Here is a 24,342-nt window from a genome sequence, read left to right as displayed (position 1 = left end):
TAAATTGTTACAGTTCTCACTTCAAATTTGTGACTTATTTTCAGTTTGAACTGTTAATTTCATCTGTATGATGTGGCATCTTATTCCTTTTTATGGTAGATTTTAAAAAAATGAGTTAATTGAATTCCTTTGCTTTCTGTTTTGTGATATATTTTAGGGGTTTTATACGTTTTTTGTTGTGCCCTCTCTGATTCTCAATGTCAGTTTTAAATTGTAGATGTTCGAACTTGGTATGTTATTGTAGAAGAGATTTGAGTAACAACCTGTGTAGAACTTCAGGAGACCCTTTAAAAGCAGTCTGTGTAGGCAGCAAGAGAAGATCCTTCTGGGCAAGCACAAGCTATATGCTTCCAGTGGTTTTCTATATCCACATTATGAAGGTGTCCTGACATTCCATACCTGAAGAGTTTTTTGGCCTTACAAGACTCCACAGAATTGTCAGCTTTTTAATTTCCCTACATCTTCCATTGTTGAGGCCTCTGGTCTGATGATGATCGGAATGGCCTCATCCAAGGGGCAACATCACATAGGTTAAATGAAACACATAATTCCTTGGCACTGGTCACTTGAGTAGTCTCCTGTACAACGCTCCAAATGATGTTCATAAGCACTGAAGCGAGGCCCTGTGTCCGTGCATATCAGTTGCCTAGATCCTAGTACCCAGTTATCCCAAGTGCTTCCACCTGGGACCAAAAAAATTATTTCCTATCTCCTGTGTGCTTCAACAATATCTTCAAGGTAACTTTTCCAGGCCAACATACGAGAAGATTTATTTGTATTTCAGGGTGTATGACACAACATCTTTTTACTCCTGAAAGAGTAGTGAACTCAGAATAATTCTCAAAGATTGGTTGAGTATGCACAGCCTTGTCAACACCTTTGATCCTTCCTCCAAATTGTGTCTTACTATACCTGAATGAAAGAAGACAGTACGCATTAGGGTTCATAACTAACAAGCATCATTTGCTCTCTATGAGCATCTCATCTTCAAGCTATTGGCTCACAGTTTTAATCTCTAACATCTTCTCTGTACATTGTCCATTTTTTCTGGATGCATTTTAATTGGTGGCTAACAGACTTGAACCTTCTAATGACTCACCAGTGATTTGAGAAAAGGCAGTCACCTAGTCAAGTTCAAGCAGCACTGTGGAGAACTTCATGAGTTTATCATAGCTGAGTAGGTTTACAGTAGTACAAAGTCACAGTAGGCAAGTACAAGAAATTTTAATGTATATTAGAGAAAATAAATTCAGCCAAATGAGGTGCACTCGTGAAGTGCTCAAATATGAAAATAATAGACTGGATAATTATCTTAGGCAGAAGTATGATAAACTCATAAAGTTATTGACCTGATTGTTTGTAGCATGTGTAATGTTTGGATACACTAAACACTAAAAATAAATACTTAATTTTCTCAATTATGGCCTATGCATATTAATTCAGTAAACTGTAACTAGATAAGAAATTCAACTTGCCTGTTATTCACTATGAGATCATTCAGGATTAAGAAAAGATTGTAGTAATACTATTGTAGCTATCATTACCTAAAGATAGAAGCAATTTGAGATTTCTAGAAGTTAGTATGTGTACATATATTTGATTAAACAAATCAAATAAAGCATATTTTATTAGTCAAAGTGTGGAAAAAACAGTTTGGAGGGTCAAAAAGTCTTTTCAGGTCTGAAAAGTAGCCCTTGTGAATAAACATGACCTCAGAACAACCTTTGATTTGATTTCCCCTCAAATAGAGAGGGAAAGGGAATTAGAGTATTAAGGAGAGTATCTTCTCTGAGAAGCAGGGAGACAGGTAATTTATTTTCTCTGGAACATGGAAGAGGCTAACTAGAGGTTAGAGTGAGAATATCTGTTGAGAATATTCTGATTTTCACTTTCATTGTTTATTCTATTAATTTATTGTTGTCTCTTTCGAGCCCCATATACAGAAAGTGTAGGTATCCTATCAGTAGTTGTGTGAGAAGCCTTCGTCTGCAAAGAACATCTCTGCTGCCTAAAGCTACTTCTAAATGATACAGAATAAAAATTAAAAAAGAAAACACACACAAAAAACCCAAACTAAAAAAAACCAAAACACCACTGTTAGCTTTAAGCAGAAGTTCTCTAGAAGAAGAATGAAGAAAATGTCCTTCATTTGTTTCCCCTTGAGCAATTTATCCAATCCAAATGCAGCAGAGAGGGTGTGAATGGAGGACATGGCAGTTGGTAGCTCTAGAGAGCTGCTTAGGCTGCTTTGCTCTTCTTGGAAATTTTTGGCTTGCCCTTGTGTTTTTCTGAAATGTTGTATGGGAAGAAATCTAGAGTGCAGGGAGTTCAGACTGAATTACTGATTTGTTCAGATATTTAAGCCATGGGCGTTGTCACCTCTGCCCTATTATGATTTATATGTTTCTGCCAGACACCTGAATAGATGCCCTTTTTCCATTCATCTTACCAGTCAACCAAAACAGAGTTCTCAAAAGCATAAAAACCCTGATGGGCCTTATGGCCTGATTTGGAAGAACTGCTAGTTTGGCTAGTAAAGATTTTTGGTAGGGGTTTTCTTACATTTAAAACTTGACTTGAATTTGTTTTCCGAGTTTGCTTTTAAAACTCCATAAAAAGTCACCAAATTAGTCTGCAGAAATCAGGCTAGATAAATTCTATTCAAACCAACAAAGCACCTGCAGACTTTCCCATAGCAATAGCACTCATTTTAGTCTCTCTACTCAATCTGGCTGTCAATTTCTATGCAATTTTCAGGAAGCCAGTATACCTGAGGTCACAGCTCTTTATATCAGATTTGGTTACAATTGTCTAATGGGTTCAAAAGCTATTGCAGGACAATCTGATAGATGGATAGACATCGCGCTGCTGTTGGAAGTCAGGCTAAACCCACTTTTTTTTTTTTTCCTAGCAGCAACCAAGAAGTAGTTATTTTTCTTTTTGATCCATTTCTGTACAAAACAGGCTCTATATTTATTCTTCTAAACTTTTTCAGACCTAGGGTGTATCATTCTGATTATATAGTTGTCCTGGTTCAGCTAGGATAGGGTTAAGTTTCCCCAGAAGGGGGAAGGGCTCTCCAGCCGGGTTATTCATACCATGTTGATGTCAGGTCCGGCGCGGCAGCGCGAGAAGCTTTCCTTTGTGGCTTTGGTCATGGGGAGCACGCGGTGGGCTGGCTGTCTTCACTGTGGTATTTCTCTGTATGGCTTTTGTCTTGTTTACTGTTATTACTGTTTATTGTTGTTATTATTGCTATTGTTGTTGTTCAGATTGTTTATTACACTGTTATCTTTCCTTATTTCAACTTCGGGGTTTGTGCTTAACTTCCAACCCTGACCGGTGGCGGGTAGGGGAGGGGCAACAGCAACATGGTCTCTGGTCCCAGCAGGACTTAAACCACCACAGCCTTCTTTGGCAAACCAGTGTGGGGCACAAGAGGGTTGAAATATGGCTCAAAAAGGGACAGACCTTGACCAGAGTGTGTTGGAGCAATCTGTTGGGTGTAATTTTTCTGTTTGTATTTGTACTGTTTGATAAAAAAATGTTTGCAATGCTGGCCCACTTGTTTGCGTGGTGGGGCTGGATTATTCCTTATATCCAGTGTATGATCCCAGTGGTGACGTTTGTTATCAGTGGAAAATATATAGAGGGACTTGTTTTGTTATATTGGCTACTGACTGCTTATAATGCTTTTGTATCTCTGTTTGTGGGGGTGGGCCGGTACCTGTTTGCTGCCTGGGCTTTTGTTAGGAGTCTCACCCCCAGTATGGGTGAGCCAGGGGAAGAGATCCTCTCGGTTTTTGAGAGTTTCAGTTATCTTTGGAGTTTCAGGCCATTGTGTTTGCGGCACAGTGCTTTCTGGGTGCGTGCCAGATCTTGTTTTGGGTCATGTGGCACTTCTCTAACAATAGCAGTACGCAGAAACCTGCCCCGAGGTCAGATAATAGTGAGTGGCAAGGGGTGTGGGAAAAGATGGGGAAAAGCCTGAGGCAGTGGGCACCCCCAATGCTTTGGAATTTCACTCCCAAACAAATACAGAGCCCTGATAAACTGATGGAGTGCTTAGAAAGGGTGTGTTACCAAGCTGGCAAAACCCAGGAGACACAACTCACTGTGATGTGTTGGGGACTTGCCCATGCTTACCATGTCCTTTTTAATATCACTCACTGCCCTCAGGGGGGAGAAGGGGCTGCAGGGTATGAGAGTGAAGTTACTGATACAGCAGCTGGGCCGGGGGGACAGGCAGAGCCAGTCTCAGTCGCCTCCACCAGCACAGCGACTGAACCAGAGAGCCAGCCAGTGCCAGTATCAGTCGCCCCGATACAGAAAACAAAATATACCAGAAAGTCAGTTCGCAAAGTGGGGGATGGGGATGAGCCAGGCCCATCAGGGGAACAGGAGGAAGGGCCAGAGGTGATTGTCCGATCTCTATCCCCAACTGAGCTGCGAGATATGCGGAGAGATTTTGGCCACCTGGGAGGCGAGCAGATTTGCACCTGGCTGTTCCAATACTGGGACAATGGAGCCAGTGCTTTTGAGATGGAGGGGAGAGAGACCAAGCAGCTGGGATCTTTGGCCAAGGATGCTGTCATTGATAGGGAAACAGGGAAACAGACTCAAACCTTCAGCCTTTGGAAGCGACTCCTGCTCAGAGTACGGGAGAGGTACCCCTACAAGGATGATATCCTATGTCAGCTGGGCAAATGGACCAGCATTGAGAAAGGCATCCAGAACCTCAGGGAACTGGCTGTGTTTGAGATGATCTATGGTGATCTGAATAATGAGCAGTCACCCATGGACCCAGATCAGGCCCCTTGCACACACTTGATGCGGCGATAGTTTCCGCAGAGCACCCAGATAGTGTCCTGGTGGACAGACACCCAGACTCAGTGGATGGAGTGGTTAGCAAGCTCCGGCAATATGAGGGAAATCTCCCTTCATCTCAGCATTCCTGGGTTTCAGCTATAAAGGAACTGTCTCAGAGAGTCCAGAGAGTGCAAGAGGACATGTCCTACATTCCACCTGCACAGGCCAATATCACAGAATCACAGAATAATCTAGGTTGGAAAGGACCCTGGAGATCATCTAGTCCAACCGTTCGCCTAGCACAGTTCCCACCTACAGCATATCCTTAAGCGCTATATCAACCCGACTCTTAAACCCCTCCATGGATGGGGACTCCACCACCTCCCTGAGCAGCCCATTCCAATGCCCAGCGCCTTCTGTAAAGAAATGCTTCCTAATATCTAGTCGAAACTTTCCCTGGCACAACTTGAGGCCCTTACCTCTTGTCCTTTCACTTTCTACTAGGCTAAAGAGACTCATCCCCAGCTCACTGCAACCACGTTTCAGGTAGCTGTAGAGGGCGATGAAGTCTCCCCTCAGCCTCCTCTTCACCAGACTAAACACCCCCAGTTCCCTCAGCCGCTCCCCGTACGACCTGTGCTCCAGACCCTGCACCAGCTTCATTGCCCTTCTCTGGACACGCTCGAGTCATTCAATGTCCTTTTTGGAGTGAGGGGCCCAAAACTGAACACAGGAATCGAGGGGCGGCCTCCCCAGTGCCGAGTACAGCGGTCAGATCCCTTCCCTGTCCCTGCTGCCCACGCTATTGCTGACACAAGCCAGGATGCCATTGGCCTTCTTGGCCCCCTGGGCACACTGCTGGCTCCTGTCCAGCCGGCTGTCAATCAACCCCCCCAGGTCCCTCTCTGACTGGCAGCTCTCCAGCCACTCCTCCCCAAGGCTGTAGCGCTGCTGGGGGTTGTTGTGGCCCAAGGGCAGCCCCCGGCATTTGCCCTTAGTGAAACTCCTGCAGTTGGCCTCAGCCCATGGCTCCAGCCTGTCCAGGTCTCTCTGCAGAGCCTCCCCACCCTCGAGCAGATCAACACTCCCACCCAACCTGGTGTCATCTGCAAACGGACTGAGGGTGCACTCGATCCCCGCGTCTAGATCATCAATGAAGATGTTAAACAGGAGTGGCCCCAAAACCGAGCCCTGGAGGACACCCCTCGTGACCAGCCGCCAGCTGGATTTAAATCCATTCACCACAACTCTCTGGGCCCGGCCATCCAGACAGTTTTTTACCCAGCGAAGCGTGTGCTCATCCAAGCCACGAGCAGACAGTTTTTCCAGGAGAATGCTGTGGGAAACGGTGTCAAAAGCCTTGCTAAAGTCAAGGTAAATTACATCCACAGCCTTTCCCTCATCCAATAAGCAGGTCACCCTGTCATAGAAGGAGATCAGGTTTGTCAAGCAGGACCTGCCTTTCATAAACCCACTGACTGGGCCTGAGCATCTGGTTGTCCCGCATGTGTTGTGTGATGGTACTCAGGATGAGCTGCTCCATCAGCTTCCCAGGCACCGAAGTCAAGCTGACAGGCCTGTAATTTTCCGGATCATCCTTCCGAACCTTCTCATAGATGGGCATCACATTGGCCAATTTCCAATCAGTTGGGAACTCCCCGGTCAGCCAGGGCTGCTGGTAAATGATGGAAAGTGTCCTGGCGAGCACCCCAGCCAGCTCCTTCAGCACCCTCGGGTGTATCCCATCCAGTCCCATAGACTTCTATATGTCTATGTGATGCAGTAGGTCACTGAATGTCTCCTGGATTGCAGGGGCTTCATTCTCCCAGTCTCTGTATTCTGGCTGTGGAGGCTGGATTTCATCAATACAACTAACCTTGCTATTAAAGACTGAGGCAAAGAAGGCATTAAGCACCTCAGCCTTCTCCTCATCACTTGTTACCATATTTCCTCCTGCATCTAGCAGGGGATGGAGACTCTCCCTGGACTTTCTTTTGCTACTGACATACTTATAGAAACTTTTCTTGTTGTCCTTGATTGCAGAGGCCAAATTAATTTCCAGTTGGGCTTTAGCCCTCCTGACTTCCACCCTGCATAGCTTCACAGCATCTTTGTAATCACTGTTTGTGGCTAACCCCTTCTTCCAAAAGCTGTAAAACTCTCCTTTTCTCCCTGAGTTGTAGCCAAAGCTCCCTGTTCAGCCAGGATGGTCTTCTCTGGCACCGGCTTCTTTTAGAGAACCTGGGGACCGCCTGCTTCTGACCGATTAACACTTCCTTCTTAAAGAGAGCCCAGCCTTCCTGGGCCCCTATACCCTTCAGGAGAGTCTTCCAGGGGATCCTTTCAAGCAGGTGCCTAAACAAGTCAAAGTGAGCCCTTTGGAAGTCTAGGATGTCAGTTCTGCTGCCCCTTCTCCTGGTCTCTCTAAGAATAGGGAGCTCTATTATTTCATGATCGCTGTGCCCTACTCAGCCTCCAACTGCCACATCATCCACCAGCCCTTCTCTGTTCACAAAGAGGAGATCCAGCAGGGCACCTTCTCTAGTCAGTTTACTCAACAGTTGCATCAGGAAGCTGCCTCCCACACATTCCAGGAATCTCTGGGACTGGTCTCGTTCTGCCGTGTTGTATTTCCAGCAGATGTCTGGGAAGTTAAAGTCGCCCACAAGAACAAGGGCAAGTGATTGTGAGATTTCACCTAAGTGCGTATAAAATATCTCATCCATCTCTCTGTCCTAGTTGGGTGGCCTATAGTAGACTCCTACTACAACATCTGCCCTGTTGGCCTTCCCCCTGATTCTAATGCAAAGACACTCAACCCTGTCTTCACTACACTTGTACTCAAAGCAATCATAACAGTCCTTTAACATACAGCGCCACCCCACCACCTCTCCTTCCCTGTCTGTCCCTCTTCAAGAGCTTGAACCCATCAATTTGCACACTCCAGTCATGGGAGACATCCCACCATATTTCTGTAATAGCAACAACATCGTCATTTTCCCGTTTCTTCACGGCTACAAGCTCCTCCTGTTTGTTACCCATGCTGTGTGCATTGGTATACATGCACTTCAAGGTGGGCCGATGTTTTGCCCCTTTCCCTCTTCAAATCTAGTTTAAAGCTCTGTCAATGAGCCCAGCTAACTCCTGCCCCAAAATCCCCATCCCTCTCCGGGACAGGTGCATCCCATCTAATGTCAAAAGATCATGTGCACTGTATACCAACCCATGATTGAAGAATCCAAAGCCCTGATGGTAACACCAGTCTTGGAGCCACCCATTCATCTGCTGAATTCTCCTGTAATCTTCCTCATCCATCCCCCCAACCAAAGGGATGGAGGAGAACACAGTTTGTGCCTCCGACCCCTTAAGCAGTTTTCCCAAGGACCTGAAGTCTCTCTTCATTGTTTTAGGCCTTCTCCTGGTGATGTCATCACTGCCTACCTGAAAAAACAGGAGAAGGTAGTAATCCTTTGGTCTCACTAGGGTAGGGAGTGTTGCTGTGAGGTCCTTGATGCGGGCCCCAGGGAGGCAGCAGACTTGCCTATGAAGCGGGTCTGGTCTGCATATGGGGCCTTTGGCACCCCTTAGAGAGGAGTCACCCACTACAATGACTCTTCTGGGGTTCTTTTCAGAGCTGGTTTTAATACCTGGTCTGAAGTGACCTGGCCTTGGTGGACCTTGATCTTCTTCATTTGTTTCATTTTCTTCCTCCTTCTCTTCTTTGTTCAAAAGTTCCAGGGCCCCAAATCTATTGTGAAGGGACACCATGGAGGGTGAGGGAGGTGGGGAGAGGGTTTTCCTGCCTCCTCGAGCAGGGACCTGTTTACAGCCTCCCTCATCTCTTAGGGCCCCTCCTTCAGCCTGATAGCAAGATGATGAGGGATTGTCTGCCTCGTTTGGTGCTTCCATTAGCTCCTGTTGCTTCAGGAGTGTGAGGGTGTTACTCAACCAGTCAATTTCCTGTTCACACTCCCTAATACTTCTTAATCTCTCAACCTCTTCTTTGAGTTCCGCCACCAGGCTGAGCAGGTCATCCAGCTGATCGCAGCACACAGAGGTGTCTCAGCCATTAGAAGTAAGCGTTTCCCCACCCAAGAGAAAGGCAGCAGAAGGCACACACCATGAGGCACCCTGTGGTTTTTTCCTCCGCAACCATGGAGAAAACATGAGGAGGTGGGATGGACAGCCCACTGCCGCCCTAGCTGCATGAGTAGAGCAGCTGAAAGGGAAGACCATCATGAAAGGCGAGTCTTCTAAGAAAAGAGCAACTCCAGTGTCCAGTCGGAAATCCCCCAAACACAGTAGAATGGCAAACATTATGTCTGACCCTCTTGAGGGGACCAGTTAATCATTCTTACAAGAAGTGAGTGATGATGAGCAGGATTAGAGGGGCCCTGCCTCCAGCCAGGTGGAGGAAAGGGACAATCGGATTTACTGGACAGTGTGGATCCGATGGCCTGGCACGTCAGACACACAAGAGTATAAGGCTTTGGTGGACACTGCTCACAGTGCACCCTGATGCCATCGAGCTACAGTGGGGTTGAATCCATCTGCATCTGCGGAGTGACAGGGGGATCCCAACAGCTGACCCTACTGGAAGCTGAAGTGGGCCTGACTGGGAAGGACTGGCATAAGCACCGCATTGTGACTGGCCCAGATGCCCCGTGCACCCTGGGCATAGACTATCTCAGGAGAGGGTACTTCAGAGACCCAAAAGGGTACCGGTGCGCTTTTGGTGTCGCTGTCCTGGAGGAGGCTGAACAGTTGTCCACCTTATCCGGCCTCTCAGAGGATCCCTCAGTGGGGCGGCTTAAGGTTGAGGAGCAGCGAGTGCTGATTGCTACCAGGACAGTGCACTGGCGGCAGTACCACACTAACCGATATTCCCTGGTCCCCATCCATCAGCTGATCCGTCAACTAGAAAGCCAGAAGGTGATCAGCAAAACTCACTCCCCCTTCAACAATCCTATATGGCCAGTGAGAAAGCCTAATGGTGAATGGAGGCTAACTGTGGACTACCGTGGCCTGAATGAAGTTACGCCAGCAGTGAGTGCTGCAGTGCCGGACATGCTAGAGCTCCAGTATGAACTGGAGTCGAAGGCAGCCAAGTGATACGCCATGATTGACATTGCTAACGCATTCTTCTCCACTCCGATAGCACCAGAGTGCAGGCCACAGTTTGCGTTCACTTGGAGAGGCATCCAGTACACCTGGAATCGATTGCCCCAGGGGTAGAACCACAGCTCCACCATTTGCCATGGGCTGGTCCATACTGCACTGGAGAAAGGTGGGGCTCCAGATCACCTGCAGTATATTGATGACATCATTGTATGGGGGGACACAGCCGAGGAGGTCTTTGGGAAAGGGATGAAGATCATTGAAATCCTCCTGAAGGCCGGCTTTGCCATTAAGCAAAAGGAAGTTAAGGGGCCTGCAAGGGAAATTCAATTCCTAGGAATAAAATGGCAAGATGGGTGTCGCCACATCCCAGTGGAGGTGATAAACAAGATAACAGCCATGGCCCCACCAACCTCTAAAAAGGAGACTCGGTCTTTCCTGGGCGCTGTGGGGTTCTGGAGGATGCACATCCCGAACTACAGCCTGATTGTGAGCCCTCTCTACCATGTAACCCTTAAGAAGAACGATTTTGACTGGGGCCCTGAGCACAACAATCCTTTGAACAGATTAAACAGAAGATTGCCCAGGCAGTAGCCCTCGGGCCAGCCCGGGAAGGGCAGGAGGTTAAGAACATGCTCTGCACCGCAGCCGGGGAGAATGGCCCTACCTGGAGCCTCTGGCAGAGAGCACCTGGGGAGACCCAAGGCCGACCTCTGGGCTTTTGGAGCCGGGGATACAAAGGCTCTGAAGCTAATGACACACCAACTGAGAAGGAGATACTGGCAGCGTACGAAGGAGTTCAGGCTGCCTCAGAAGTGGTCGGCACTGAAACACAGCTCCTCCTGGCACCCCGACTGCTGGTGCTGGGGTGGATGTTCAAAGGAAAGGCTTCCTCCACGCATCATGCAACCGATGCCACGTGGTGTAAATGGGTTGTGTTGACAACACAACGGGCTCGAATAGGGAACCCCAGCCGCCCAGGGATACTAGAGGTGATTACGAACTGGCCAGAGAGCAAAGATTCCGGGATGTCACCAGAACAGGAGGTGACACATGCTAAGGAGGCCCCACCATATAACGAGCTGCCGGATGAGGAGAAGCGATATGCCCTGTTCACTGATGGATCTTGTCGTATTGTGGGAAAACATCGACAGTGGAAGGCTGCTGTGTGGAGTCCCACACGACGGGTCACTGAAGCTGCTGAGGGACAGGGTGAATCGAGCCAGTTTGCAGAGGTGAAAGCCGTCCAGCTTGCTTTGGATATTGCTGAGCAGGAAAAGTGGCCGAGGCTATACCTTTACACCGATTCATGGGCAGTGGTGAATATCCTGTGGAAATGGCTGCAGCAATGGAAGCAGAACAGCTGGCAACGTAAGGGTAAAACCGTCTGGGTTCCTGAAGTATGGCAGGACATTGCAGCCCGTGTGGAGAACCTCGTTGTGAAGGTGCGCCATGTGGATGCCCATGTACCCAAGAGTTGGGCCACTGATGAACATCGACACAACCACCAAGCAGACCAAGCTGCTAAGATTAGAGTGGCTCAGGTGGACTTGGACTGGCAGCACAAAGGTGAACTGTTCATAGCCCGGTGGGCCCATGAGACCTCGGGTCACCAAGGTAGAGATGCACCAAACAGGTGGGCTCGAGATCGAGGGATAGACCTCACTATTGACACCATTGCAGAGATCATCCACAGATGTGCGATGTGTGCTGCAATCAAACATGCCAAGCGGGTAAAGCCCCAGCAAAATGGAGAGCGATGGCTGAAATATAGATATGGAGAGGCCTGGCAGATCGACTACATCACACTGCCACAGACCCGCCACAGGAAGCGCCACGTGCTCACAAGAGTGGAAGTAACCACTGGATGGCTGGAAGCTTACCCAGTGCCCCACGCCACCGCCCGGAACACCATCTTGGGCCTTGAGACCCAAGTCCTGTGGCAACACGGCACCCCAGAGAGAATTAAGTCAGACAATGGGACCCACTTCTGAAACAACCTCATAAATGCCTGCGCAGAAGAACATGGCATCAAGTGGGTCTACCATATCCCCTACCACGCACCAGCCTCTGGGAATATCGAGCGCTACAATGGACTGTTAAAAACCGCATTGAAAGCCCTGGGAGGTGGCACCTTCAAAGACTGGGACATGCATCTGGCAAAGGCTGCCTGGCTAGTCAACAGAAGAGGATCTGCCAGGCTAGCTGGCTCGGCTCAGCTCCACGTGCTGTAGATGGGGATAAAGTCCCTGTGGTGTGCATGAGGAATATATTGGGAAAAATGGTCTGGTTTAGTCCTGCGCCAGGCAAAGGTAAAGGCAAACCCATCCACGGGATTGCTTTTGCCCAAGGACCTGGGTGTACCTGGTGGGTGATGCAGGACAATGGAGAGGTCCGATGTGTACCACAGGGGGACTTGATTCTGGCTGAGAACAATGCGTGAATTATGCTGTGCCTGTGTAAATTATTACTTTGTTATTGTTAACTGATAAATGGCAGCTGGACATGATGCAGATGGTATAGAAAAAAGGGGTGGATTATGTCCTGGTTCAGCTAGGATAGGGTTAAGTTTCCCCAGCAGAGGGAAGGGATCTCCAGCTGGGTTATTCATACCATGCTGATGTCAGGTCCTGCGAGGCAGCGTGGGAAGCTTTCCTTTGTGGCTTTGGTCATGGGAAGCACACGCGGTGGGCTGGCTGTGTTCACTGCAGTATTTTGTCTTGTATACTGTTATTACTATTTATTGTTGTTATTATTGCTATTGTTGTTCTTCAGATTGTTTATTACACTGTTGTATTAAATCTTTCCTTATTTCAACCCTGGGGTTTGTGCTTAACTTCCAACCCTGAATGACTGAGGGTGGGGGAGGGACAACGGCAACGTGGTCTCCAGTCCCGGCAGGGCCTAAACCACTACAATAGTATATCTGAAGGCTTACAGTCTATTTTAGAGCTTCAAATCGTTGTAGATTTGTTTATGTATAGCTTACAAATAGTGTGGAACAGATCACCAAGAGGCAGCTTCCAAAAGGAGAGTATACATACTGTGCTCTTTGAAAATGTGGGATATGTGAATGTCCAGGAAATTGGGTCTTCATCCTGGTTTGTAAGGGTGAAAAATGTCGCTTCTTGAGTCTCCCACACCACTGTTCCCCTTTTGTGGTACTGTTCATGTAAGAGAACAGTGAAGGAACTGCTTCCACAAAGAGACTGCTTTTATCCCCCTTTACATTAAGCATACAAGGACGGAAAGAATTTTTTTCCCCTTCCAACTAGTCTATGTAATATCTAATGGAATATATATTCTGATCACCACATATGTCAGTATCTTTTAGTAAGGAATTACTAAGAAGTATTATTTTCCAGTTGAGCATGTAGTCACTGTTATGTTACAAGTGCAGTCTGGAATGGGATCTCCACACTTTTATGGCAAAGATGAATAATGTTTCTCATTTTAAGAGAACTTTTGGTTGTATTTGGTGGGCCACACACTAATAATGCATGTCTTGTTTCCCCAGTCTCTGTTCCACAGTGCTCTCCATCACTCTTACACAATTTTCGGCACCATCCTATACTATTTAATGCTCAGCCATTTCACAGTGAACATTACTACTCAGTCCAGCATCTCCCACTGCTAGGTGTTTCTTTAGTGCTCCATACTGCACAGCACTGTGCTGCTTAGCACATCCCATCCCAATATACAGATTATTTCTCATTATTAGTACCACAGTGGTGCAGAGTGCTCCCCTGAAAATGGCATGTTCATGTTGAAGGGCTTATCCCTGACTCTACTTTCACACTAATTTCATTTAGATGGGGAGAGTCAGTCCATGCCATTCTTGGCTAATAAAAGAAAATAGCCCCATGAGACATTTAGATTCTTCTGCTGCTGTCATTTCAGGGCAATTTATTGGTACAATTATTATGCACTAATAGTAAGTGAGCTACTAACTAACTTGGAGTTGTTTGCATGGACGAAGCATACCCAGGTATCTTTAGGCTTTCATTCTTCTGCTTAAAAAATGAAATATATGGAAAACTTTATCTAATGTTCACTTAAATTCAAGGCCTTTAAAAAAATTCCATCTTTGATTATTAATCTTCGATGGGTTAGTATTTCTATGAAATATGGTGTTATGTAAGTTTTCCACGTTTTATTTCAGGCAGTTATCTTTGCAAGATAATCATGTGAAGTATAGAATTGATTTCTCTTCTTGGTCATCATTTTCTTTAACTGTGGACATTTTTGAGCTTACAAATCATTCTGAAGTGGTTGGTTTAGAATGAAGGGTTTAGCACTTTTTTTTCCATAGTTTGGCATCTTGGCATAAGTGTTATATGTGCTTTATTTAGTTTTATGACTGTTATGATCATAGTCTCAGATTTTACTCTGAACTCCCTTTTACTAGTATCATATATATAGAATCTTTCATTGTTGGTGTCTACATCCACTAGTTCTAGATCTTTCATATGATTACAGGTAAATTTTACATTAACTATCACGTAATTCATTGGTGCATGTGTCCTCCCTGAATGTGGGACTGAATCAAATACTTTCATGTAGTCCAGCCAAATTATGTTAGATTCCTTGTTAGTTAACATTCTTTGTAGACTTTTCAATAAGAATTTGACCCTCTGTTCCTCTCTTTTTTTGTTTTAAAATCCTTCTGCTGTCAACCAGTGAAATACCAGAGGTTACTGTTGGGTGATGAAGTCAGTATTAGCAGTTCCCAAGTGAATTGGAAGATGGAAACTTTTGAAGGCTCTTACCTTTCTTTAATTTCTTAGTATTATTATTAGTTAACAATAGGTTTTACAGTAAGTATTTGGCAGTATTTTGCTCCCATCACTGTCCTTGATGTTTACATGGCCTTTCTCAATTTTGTCTGTATTGTAATTGTGCAAAACCAACATTCTGGTTCGTGCTTGTAAAGCTCTCAAACATCGAGGCTCTGGCTGTAGTTGGAACGTATAGGCACTGCTTAATTGCAAATGACAAACAATGCCTTTTTAAATTAGGGATTCTTGCATAAAAACATTGCTCTGATTTTAGCTTTGCAGTACTAAGTGATGCCATGTGCCTAGATAGGTCTTTTGAGAAGGAGCGCAAAGCTGTGGAAAAGACAGCTCTTCCACTAAGCAAATTACTCTTAATCAGAGCCTAGTTTCCATATTAGAATAATTTTTGTCTTCTTTCTAGTTGCAATTGTCTCTGAGATTCTCCGGTCTGTGCCTCTTACTGTGATTACAAACCAGAACCAACCACACCCTTGAGTTCTCAGCCATTTTGTTTCTAGAGCCCTCATTTACTTATTCGGCTCATGCAAGATGTTTAACTTGTAGTCAGTGAGACAGGCAGCTCCTCTGTACACATTGTCTATTTGCCCATCAAAACCAATCAACAAAAGCTTTCTTTTCCCTCACCCATCTTTTTGTTTTGTGCTAGGTTTTAATTATGATTTGTCCTTACGTAGGATCATAGAATCATTTAAGTTGGAAAAGACCTTTAAGATCATCAAGTCCAACCGTTAACCTAACACTGCCAAGACCACATGGCTGGGTTGGAGGGGTTTGTCATTGTCAGAACATACTAGTGTTCCCTAATTTCTGCTGAAGTCATCTCTGTCATGTATTAATCTCAGATGACTTTTTCAATTTCTGTGCCAAATTATTTTCCACTGTTTATCAAAAAATGGTAATGTGAGGCTTCCTTCATTCTAAAATTACCTAGCTATAATCAACTTGCAATTACCTTTTCTCATTCTATTCTGGTGCATGTTGTGCTGTAAATGTAGAGATAGCCTGGGTTAAACAATGTTGCTGATTAATTGTCATACAGTGCTACTTTTAACACTCTTTCCTACAGCATGGAGCAGAAGTAATAGTCCCAGTTGTGTCTGGTTTAGCTTGTCTACATGCTAGAGAAGTCAGAAGCTAGTCCCAGCCAGACCACTGGCTGCTTGTCAGTACAGCATAGTTGCCTCTGCAGTAAATTTCAGTACGCACTGAAGTTTTCTGGGCCCATCTCAAGTCTGTCATGGAGAAAATCAAGCTGGAGTAATTAGTTCTGAAATAAGTGTTACAAAAGCTACACAGTTATTGATGTTTAGGGTTGCACTAGAGCTTATGTTTGGACACAGTGCTAAACCCAGACTATCTCCATGTGGTTTTGTCACAGCAGGCCAGAATTTACAAGCCCTCTTGGCACCTGGTGTTGTAGAAAGTGCAATGCAGAGGCTGAGCTGGACTGGCAGAATGAGTGCTTACCCAGAACTGATTAATTCTGGGTAAATACTTCTGCTCTGTATTTTTAAGTGCACTCCACAGTACCTGTAAATGTTAGGGCTTATTCATTAGTTGCAGTGTACAGTATCTCAGCTAGAAGAGGACTAACTATAATGAGAGACCACAGAAATCCAAACCAGTAAGCTATACATTTAATCATCTCTGAAACAGATCTAGAGACTTGCATCTCTACAGTGGGCACAAAATAACAATTGTCATTAATATTTGGTATACCGGTACCAGGCCATTTGCCATGGTCTGTGAGTATCAAAAGTGGCCTGTGTTACATACTAGTCAGTATGCCAATTAGATGCAAATCAAACAACTGTTCTAGAACAGCGTAGTATTTACTGGGTAGAAATGCATCAACAATAGGTCAATAATAGATGTCTGGAAGGACTCGCAGGACTAGCATTAGAGTAGTAGTGAAGCAGGAGGTACAGAGCAGTGGTTGAGCAAGGATCATGAGAGTATTAAGTATGGATACTGGAGCTTGCAAGAAGTCACTGGTACTGCAGGGCAGCTTAGAATTAAGACACTTAAACTGCAGTCATTGGGGAAGGATTGTGAATTTAGATTAAGGGACATGCAAGAAGAGTTTTGATACTCAGCAGTGTCTGATACTCTCCTGTCTTAGTTCCTCCCTAGTGGGTCTCTTGGATATTGGACTACGTTGGTGTCTGTTATCTGTGAAACAGAGAGGATGGATAGAAGAGCTAGAGCAAAGTTAGTGTCTCTTGTGTGGCTTCCACAGAGATGAAAAGAAGTACCTTTTCTTTAAATCAAAAACCCTGGCTGCCATTAGTGTAAGATCTTCAGATTACATGGAAACGTTTAGTCATTTTACAAGGTCAAAGCAGGAACCTGGCAATATGCACAAGTTGTTACACTCATATAGCATGTACACCATTTCAGAAGTCCAGCTATGTCCCCCTACAAATATATCAGTGCAAGGAAATTTGGAGCATATGTGCTGGCAAAAACAAGCAGTTACCAAAGATGCTAGGGGTTTCTAGACTTTCTACTCTGAAGGTTTAGATTCCGCATTGTATAACAAAGTTGTGGCTTGTTTCAAACTGTGAGTCACTTTTCTTGCTGAAATGTGCCCTTCACAAATTACCTTTCAATGGCAGAACAATCCACAGGTTATTTTTAGTGATTTTTGTTTTGTTTTGCCTTTCCTGGCAAAGTAACCAGGTATTTCATAATAAAGTTACAAATAAATTGTTAAAATTTCTTTTAAAGGAAAAAATCTGATCACAGTACAGTTTTACGCAGCCTTTTTGGTTTTGTTATTTCTTTCTTTACTGTCTCATATGATTTTTGTTCTCCTTTCCCACAGAGTGCTTGTTGTGACATTCCTGTCTTATCAGTATGTTTCATCATCTTTTTAAAAGTAACCTGTATTAAAAATTAAGAATATCACCAGTGTGTACCAACTTCTTAAGTGTTATTTAAAGTCACCTTCCTGCTGATTGGTTTATCCAAAATAGTTATGAGCTGAGCTGTGAAAAGATGTTTTCTTTTTCTTCTTGCAGGCTGCAAATGATAACATGCATACAGACGATGAGCGTGAACTCAGAAGAGATAAAGAAAGCTATCTCTGCGCAGTGTGCCTGGATGTTTATTTCAATCCTTACATGTGCTATCCATGTCACCATATCTTTTGTGAACCTTGCTTAAGGATGCTTGCCAAAGACAATCCAGCCAGCACTCCATGTCCACTGTGTCGTGCTACAATTGCCCGAGTCTTTTTCCAAACAGGTATAAAAATTAAAGTTTTTACAATACAGTTTTTATTCTCTCACCTCTAGTGTTCCTGACTTGTATTAGTAGGAAAACATGGTGGGTAAGGGGTGTTTGGTGTCAGAATGGGTACAGGGATAGAAGAGGGTAAGTAGTGCTGTAGATAGGTTACCTGGAACAACGTAAGTCAGCCTTTTACGCCTGAAGCTTAAAAAGGTAAATTCAAGCACCATGAATAAAACTGCACTATGAGATCTGGAGCTAGGCCCTTAACAGCACTTAAAAATGTGGATAGACTGGTCACAAAGTAATATAAATGACTAAGCCATGCAGGAGTGTTTGTTTATTTTTGCATGCTGCAGAGATCTTGCAACAATCCTCTTTAAACTGAGAGAGTGCTGTGATGATGACAGGTTGAGGGTGCAGATTAAAGTATGATTTCACACTGATCAGCAGAGTTGCCCAGCTTCTATTTCTGGTTATGCACAGACTCTTCCTCTGCACAGGCACAACTTTGTATAATTTGACGGCAGACCAGTTAGAGGCACTTATTGGGCTAAATATAAGAACTCATTTGGGTGAGAAGGAAGCATTTTTCAGATATTTTTCAGACAAACTAGTTGCCCCAGATTGGTTCACTGGAGAGCTGCTGGTGGCCAAAGATAGAGACTATGTCAGCACTGCAGCAAAGAAAATGGATGGAAAGCTTCAGCCTCAGTTCACATTTCATTTGCTTAATGTTTGATGTTCCTTTGGATTTGATGTATAGGTGAAGTGTGTCTCACCAATAGAGAATTACTTTTTATTGTTTTAGGGATATTTAAATTTTTTAAAAGGCATTTAACAGATTTGTTGCAGTAAAATACTGCTGGGAGAGCACAAAGAGAGTAGATACTTGCTAAATTGTATTTGCAGAACTTTTCAACACATTTAAAGTCCTGTCATTTAAATGAAATATTACCATGATTATTTGTAGACTTTAAGTACTTAATATACAATGTGTAAAAATACCTCATGGGAGGGAATGAAGAAGAGGGAACCAGACTCTTCACAGTGATGCCCACTGACAAGACAAGAGGCAGTGGGCAAAAATTGAAACGCATGAAATTCCATCTGAACACAAGAAAACACTTTTTTCCTGTGAGTGTGATCAAAGAGGTTTCCCAGAAAGGCTGTGGAGTCTCCATCTGTGGAGATAATCAGACCCCAACCAGACACACTCCTGGGCAACCCACTCTAGCTGACCTTGCTTGAGCAGGATGCATTGGATTTGTTGATCTCAAGACATCCTTTCCAACCTAACCCGTTCTGTGAAAATACTGAAAAGGTATGTAGTTTTTTTGAGGAAAAGGATTTGTGTGGCTAAAGTGTAAATACAGTGTCATAAATATGTAAATTGAGACTCTACTGTGAATAGAGAGCTATAACAGTACATGAAGATGTGTTTAGTATTAAAACTTTAGATGAGATAAATCCATATGCCCTTACAGCAGCTTTTTGTTACTGCTATTTGGTATGTAGCAATATATGCTTGACTTAGCAGTATATTTGAAAATAGATGCACTAAATTTACTTTAGTTTATTATACATGTACTAAGAAAAATATTTTTGTACTTTCTCAGTGCATAAGGTATTGAGCACCTTTTAAATTTATGAAAAAATATTGATGATGATATCATATCCTGAGAGAAATTAGTAAAATCAACACTTTAAGAAAGATGAATGGTGCCAGACCAATATAAGGGGTACTAAATATTTTTTTTATTCAGGAGATTTATTAAGGCTTTTAAAAGTTACACTAAAGTCACTGCTGCTGTAGGTTTGTGCAGTCAGCAAAGCAAAAGTTGTTAGTATTCTTTATATATTTCTCTAATGCTACAGCTGGGTTGTCTTATTTTACTCACTTATTCTGGATATTTTCTGCAGCTTTCCTTCTGTATAACTGCATTTTATTTTACAAGGGCATATCAAAAAGGAAACATTTAAGGGTATATTCAGAAGTTCACTTTTTAGCTTGTACAGTTTTGCAAACTGAACATAACTGGAACAGAAGAATGCATGTAACATGTCAAAAAAAGATGAAGGATAACTGGTCAATTATCCACCAATTATGAAGAAAATGAATGCTTAACCCAGAGCTACAAAGCTGGATTTGACCCATGAGGATACTTCATCTGGCCTGATCAAGTGAGGCTTTTCCACTGGTTCCTTTGAGAGTGAACTCTAGTCCAGATAGGTTGGTCTGATGGTGTCTGCCATACATTCCCATCTTTCTTAAAGGCTTTGTTAAAAGCCCTTCTCCCATCAGGATATACTGACATCTGGGGGGCCCAGGATCCAAGTTACTTTGTCTTTTGATTGCCTGTCCTATCAGGGGAAAGTGAGCAGGTGTTGGCTTCTGTGCTTCCATTCATCTAAACTTTCATTTATGTTGTGTGGCCAAGAAGGGACAGATATGGCACTCATAAAATAAATCCAGCACTTTGGAGAAATGCAGCTTCAGCATAGTGCTTGTGCATGGGAGATCAAATACGTGTCAGGGAAAGGGTCACATACAGAAAGACAGGTGGCCTGGCTAGCCTGAAAGGATCTTTCATTAAAAGCCTAACCAAGTAAGAGTTACCACCACTGCCTTTTCTGAAAAACACAAATTAGATGCCTCACCAGAGATTTCAGTGTTCAAATTTGAACAATAAAGTTGAAAGAACTGAGCTGATTTTTATAGTCTGTAGAAAGAAACTAAAATATTCTCTGTTGATGCTGTGAGAGGCAAGCAGAGTCTCATCAGAAGCTGTTTCTCTGAATCTGAATCTACTTAATCCAAATGCGTTCAGCAGCATATAAAGCTCTTACATAAAAATTTAAAACTGCTAGTGAAAAATAGACAGCTTGTTCCTTTTACATTTAGGAGAGAAAATGGCCTCTTTCCCTTCACCAACAGAGGTTTATGGGTGCAGTAGCACTGTTCTCACATAATGAGACAGAAGGATTTGGAGGTTTCTGTACTCTACATGTGTTGTGTAGCCTCATTCCACCTGTGTTCTGACATGGTGAAATACAGAGTAATTTTTAGAGTAAGACCAGCATATTGGTTTTGCTTCAAATCTGCTAATGCCTTCCTCTTACATAAAGGGCATTTGGAATGTTTTCTTCCTTCTGAAGCCTGCTCACAAAAAACTTAGCTTTCTCAAATTTGCCAGAGAAAAAGATTTGATCTTTCCATTAAATCTTGCTTATTGAAAAAGTATGTACTATTACAGTGAACCAGGTAATAATAATCCATAAGCCTTTTCAAAGATCTGTGAAGGACCTTTCTTTCTTTTAAAGTACAGAAAGAATTATGGTAGCAGCTGCTATAATTAGTATTTATCTGGAGCCATGGTGGTTTGAAGGGCCAAAATGGGGGGGTTTCAAAGTTTTCCCTGTTAACTACTAGCTTAGCAACTCCGTCTGTTACCAGCAGATCACTTCCTTTCTGTGGTAGGAACATATGGTTATTTTTAAATTGTTTTCCATTGTTGTATTGCTATGGATAGGTTAGTTTTGACAGTTTTGAGTTGCAGTCCATGTAGATATTTCCTGAAACGATATCCTGAGAAGATGATGATTTTTTGAGATTAATATGTTATGTCAACTCTTGCAATATGTCATTACTCATTCTACAAATGTGTTCTTAATTCCTGTTAATCCTCAACATTTTAAAAATCTCCAAAAAAAGTTTCAGACTCTTCCCCTCTCATTACATTACTGACTGATGGTGTTAAACAAAAACCAATATGAACTGAGAATTAATACCACAGTCATTTTGACAGATGTCATTCATAGAGACCATCATAGTTCTGTAAGTTAAATAGCCTGATTTATTATGTACTGATTTATTATGTACTTCACCTTGCTAGATTTTTACATCATCTTTCCTAAATGCTTTTTTTCAGAGGAATAGAGTCAAAAGGGCATGTTTAAGACTTGTTCTTGATATATCTGGAAATGCTTTGGTTTATGTGATTTTAAAACAGTTTAAGAGATGTTATAATCAGAAAAAGCATTGCACAGTAGATAAGGCATTTTTATTCTGTAGTATAAATGTATGGAAATTATTGCTGTATTTACAGCATTGATGTATACCTTCTTTCCCATTAATTATTGTAGAACTGAACAACTCTACCAAATCTTTTTTCCCCATGGAATATTTGAAGTTAAAAGAAAATTTTCAAAAATCAAATTCTGCAAAATGGCCTCTGCCAAGCTGCAAGAAAGCCTTCAGAGTTTTTGAAGGTAAGTTTTTAAATTTTTCCCTAAACTTCACTCATCTTGAGTACAGTAGTTGAAAATAAGTCTCTAGCTAATACATGACACAGGAGATCAGACATGGATGATTATTAAAGTAGAGCTGATTTAAATTCTCCTGGGTGACTCATACAGAGTGCTCTGAATCTAAAGATAAACTGCAAATTGTAAAAAGACAATTTGTGTGTGTACCTTTTTATATATTCTTAAATCTTTAATTTTGTGCACATTATCAGGATAATTGTATGTAGTTTCCTGCTTGGAAAAAAAATGTGTCTGCATAGTGGAATAAAGAAAATTACTCAGGGAAAAAAAGTTACTAGTTCTGAGTGTGGTCAATAAAGACTTCTCAAAAAAAACATCAGAATCAGTCTTTTATGAAAGAAGTCATACAAAAAAAGAGAGGAATGTCATCTCTTATTCTCTATTGTTTGTTTTATACATATGAAATGAAGTAAAGGGTGTGGGTGTTTTAGCTTTATTTTCTGCTTAGTATATGAAGAAAGCTTAGTCTTCTTGTTGCTGCTTTAACATTTAAACATCTTCATGGTTATTAACTGGTTGTTAACTGAAAAACATTTAAGTTAGGCCACTGAAATGTGGTATCTGCTGTTTACCCATGTCTCCCTGTTTTCAGTCTAATGGCCTTTCTTCACCAGGCCTCATCTACGTTTACTTGTATAGTTACTTTCTTTACTGATGAGTCTTGATAACAGATATATTTTTCCTGTTTGTAAGGACAATATAGATTGCTTCTAAAAGTATGTGGAAAAAAATAAACCAGGACATCCTTTTTATATTCTTTTTGTGAGTCTACCCAGGCTTTTCTACAGGTCAAATTTAATAAGTTCTGGTCCTCCGCTTGCAAAACTGTTTCACAGAAGGTCATGATTTGATACTGAAAATAAGAAATGTTCCTAGCTATCAAAAATGAGCAGACTTGAGAAGTTTGAGGACCGGTGTATCATCTTTGGTATTACTCAGAGGGGAAGCTGTTGGCAGAAAAAACAAAGATGCATATTTCTTTTCTCTAACAGCAGTTAATGTAGTGTGGATGTTGATGCTGAGCTTATTGGTTTATTGTAATACATGACTTTATGTATGTGATAGAGTTCATATATGTTCCATAGTGTCATATGAATTATGTGTTTCATAAATATGAAATTTACCATGCTGAGATTTGTACAAAACAAATAATTAAAAATAAAAGAAAGATCTGGAGAGGTCATACAGCTTCATTATCGTGCTACCTGAATATTGGACATGTCGTTCTATGAAGGTAATTCAGAATGCTGGATTTACATGTCTCCAAATGATAGCCTAAAAGTCCCACATCGAATGGAAACATGATTAAATCTAGTTAATAGGAAACCTGAACAACTGAAACTTTGTCTTTTTAAATACAAGTGTCACTGCAGTGTCTCTCTTTTCTGAGTTTTTATTTTAATAAAAGCTACTTCAGGGTTTGTGTCAGTTCAAAACACGAGTGTATAATATTTTCTCCCTGGATTGCTTTTCTGGGCTTATATCTAAATTGTGCTTGGCAGCATCTAAAGTTCCATATTTGCATCCTGCCTCAGGAGGCTTCTGAGAACTTTACAGGGGTATAAGACTGAACATAGTGGAGTAAAAGACTTCTGACACTGTAATATATGCCCTTTCAAATGCAAACCCTAATACCACTGAGAGCAGTAGGGGAAGGAGGCTAATTAGATTAATTTTTGTTTAATTAGGAAGGTAACAGTCTAATAAGATGTTAGAGTTGCACAAAGCAAAATGTAAAGAATGGAAGAACAAAAGAGTGGCTACATGAGTAGAGTGACTGGAGTGAAAAGGGATGTGATTACAGTGCTTAGAAAGCAATGAAAACATGCAAGTTTGAATGTGAGAATAACTGCTTCTTTATAAGACAACATCTGTGGCCCTGTTAGAAATATGTATGCTCTTTTGTCTAGTTCATATCCAGCAGGTTCAGTGGTCACTGAGAATCTAGCAGCTGTTTTCAAACATTGTATCATTCCAGTTCTCCATTTGACAAAAACTTTTCCGCAATCTTATTTTAATACTCCAGACATAAAAATAATAAACTTTAAAGAGT

The 24,342-nt window shown here is 42.7% G+C and overlaps 1 protein-coding gene across 3 annotated transcripts in view; it reads left to right on the top strand.

Annotated features, from left to right (window-relative positions):
- RNF180 (ring finger protein 180) overlaps positions 1-24,342 on the top strand; it is an 86,944-nt gene that overhangs the window by 41,477 nt on the left and 21,125 nt on the right. For all 3 annotated transcript variants that reach the window (XM_026865956.1, XM_026865955.1, XM_026865957.1), the window contains exons 4-5: positions 17,750-17,975; positions 22,107-22,232. In XM_026865956.1, the coding sequence (XP_026721757.1) occupies positions 17,750-17,975; positions 22,107-22,232 (352 nt within the window). The remainder of the gene's footprint in view (positions 1-17,749; positions 17,976-22,106; positions 22,233-24,342) is intronic.

Source organism: Athene cunicularia (genome assembly GCF_003259725.1).
Source record: "Athene cunicularia isolate RWA chromosome Z unlocalized genomic scaffold, athCun1 chrZ_part1, whole genome shotgun sequence".
Lineage (NCBI taxonomy): Eukaryota > Metazoa > Chordata > Aves > Strigiformes > Strigidae > Athene > Athene cunicularia.
Note: the sequence above shows the minus strand (reverse complement) of the source record. Positions and strands in the feature narration are given on the sequence as shown.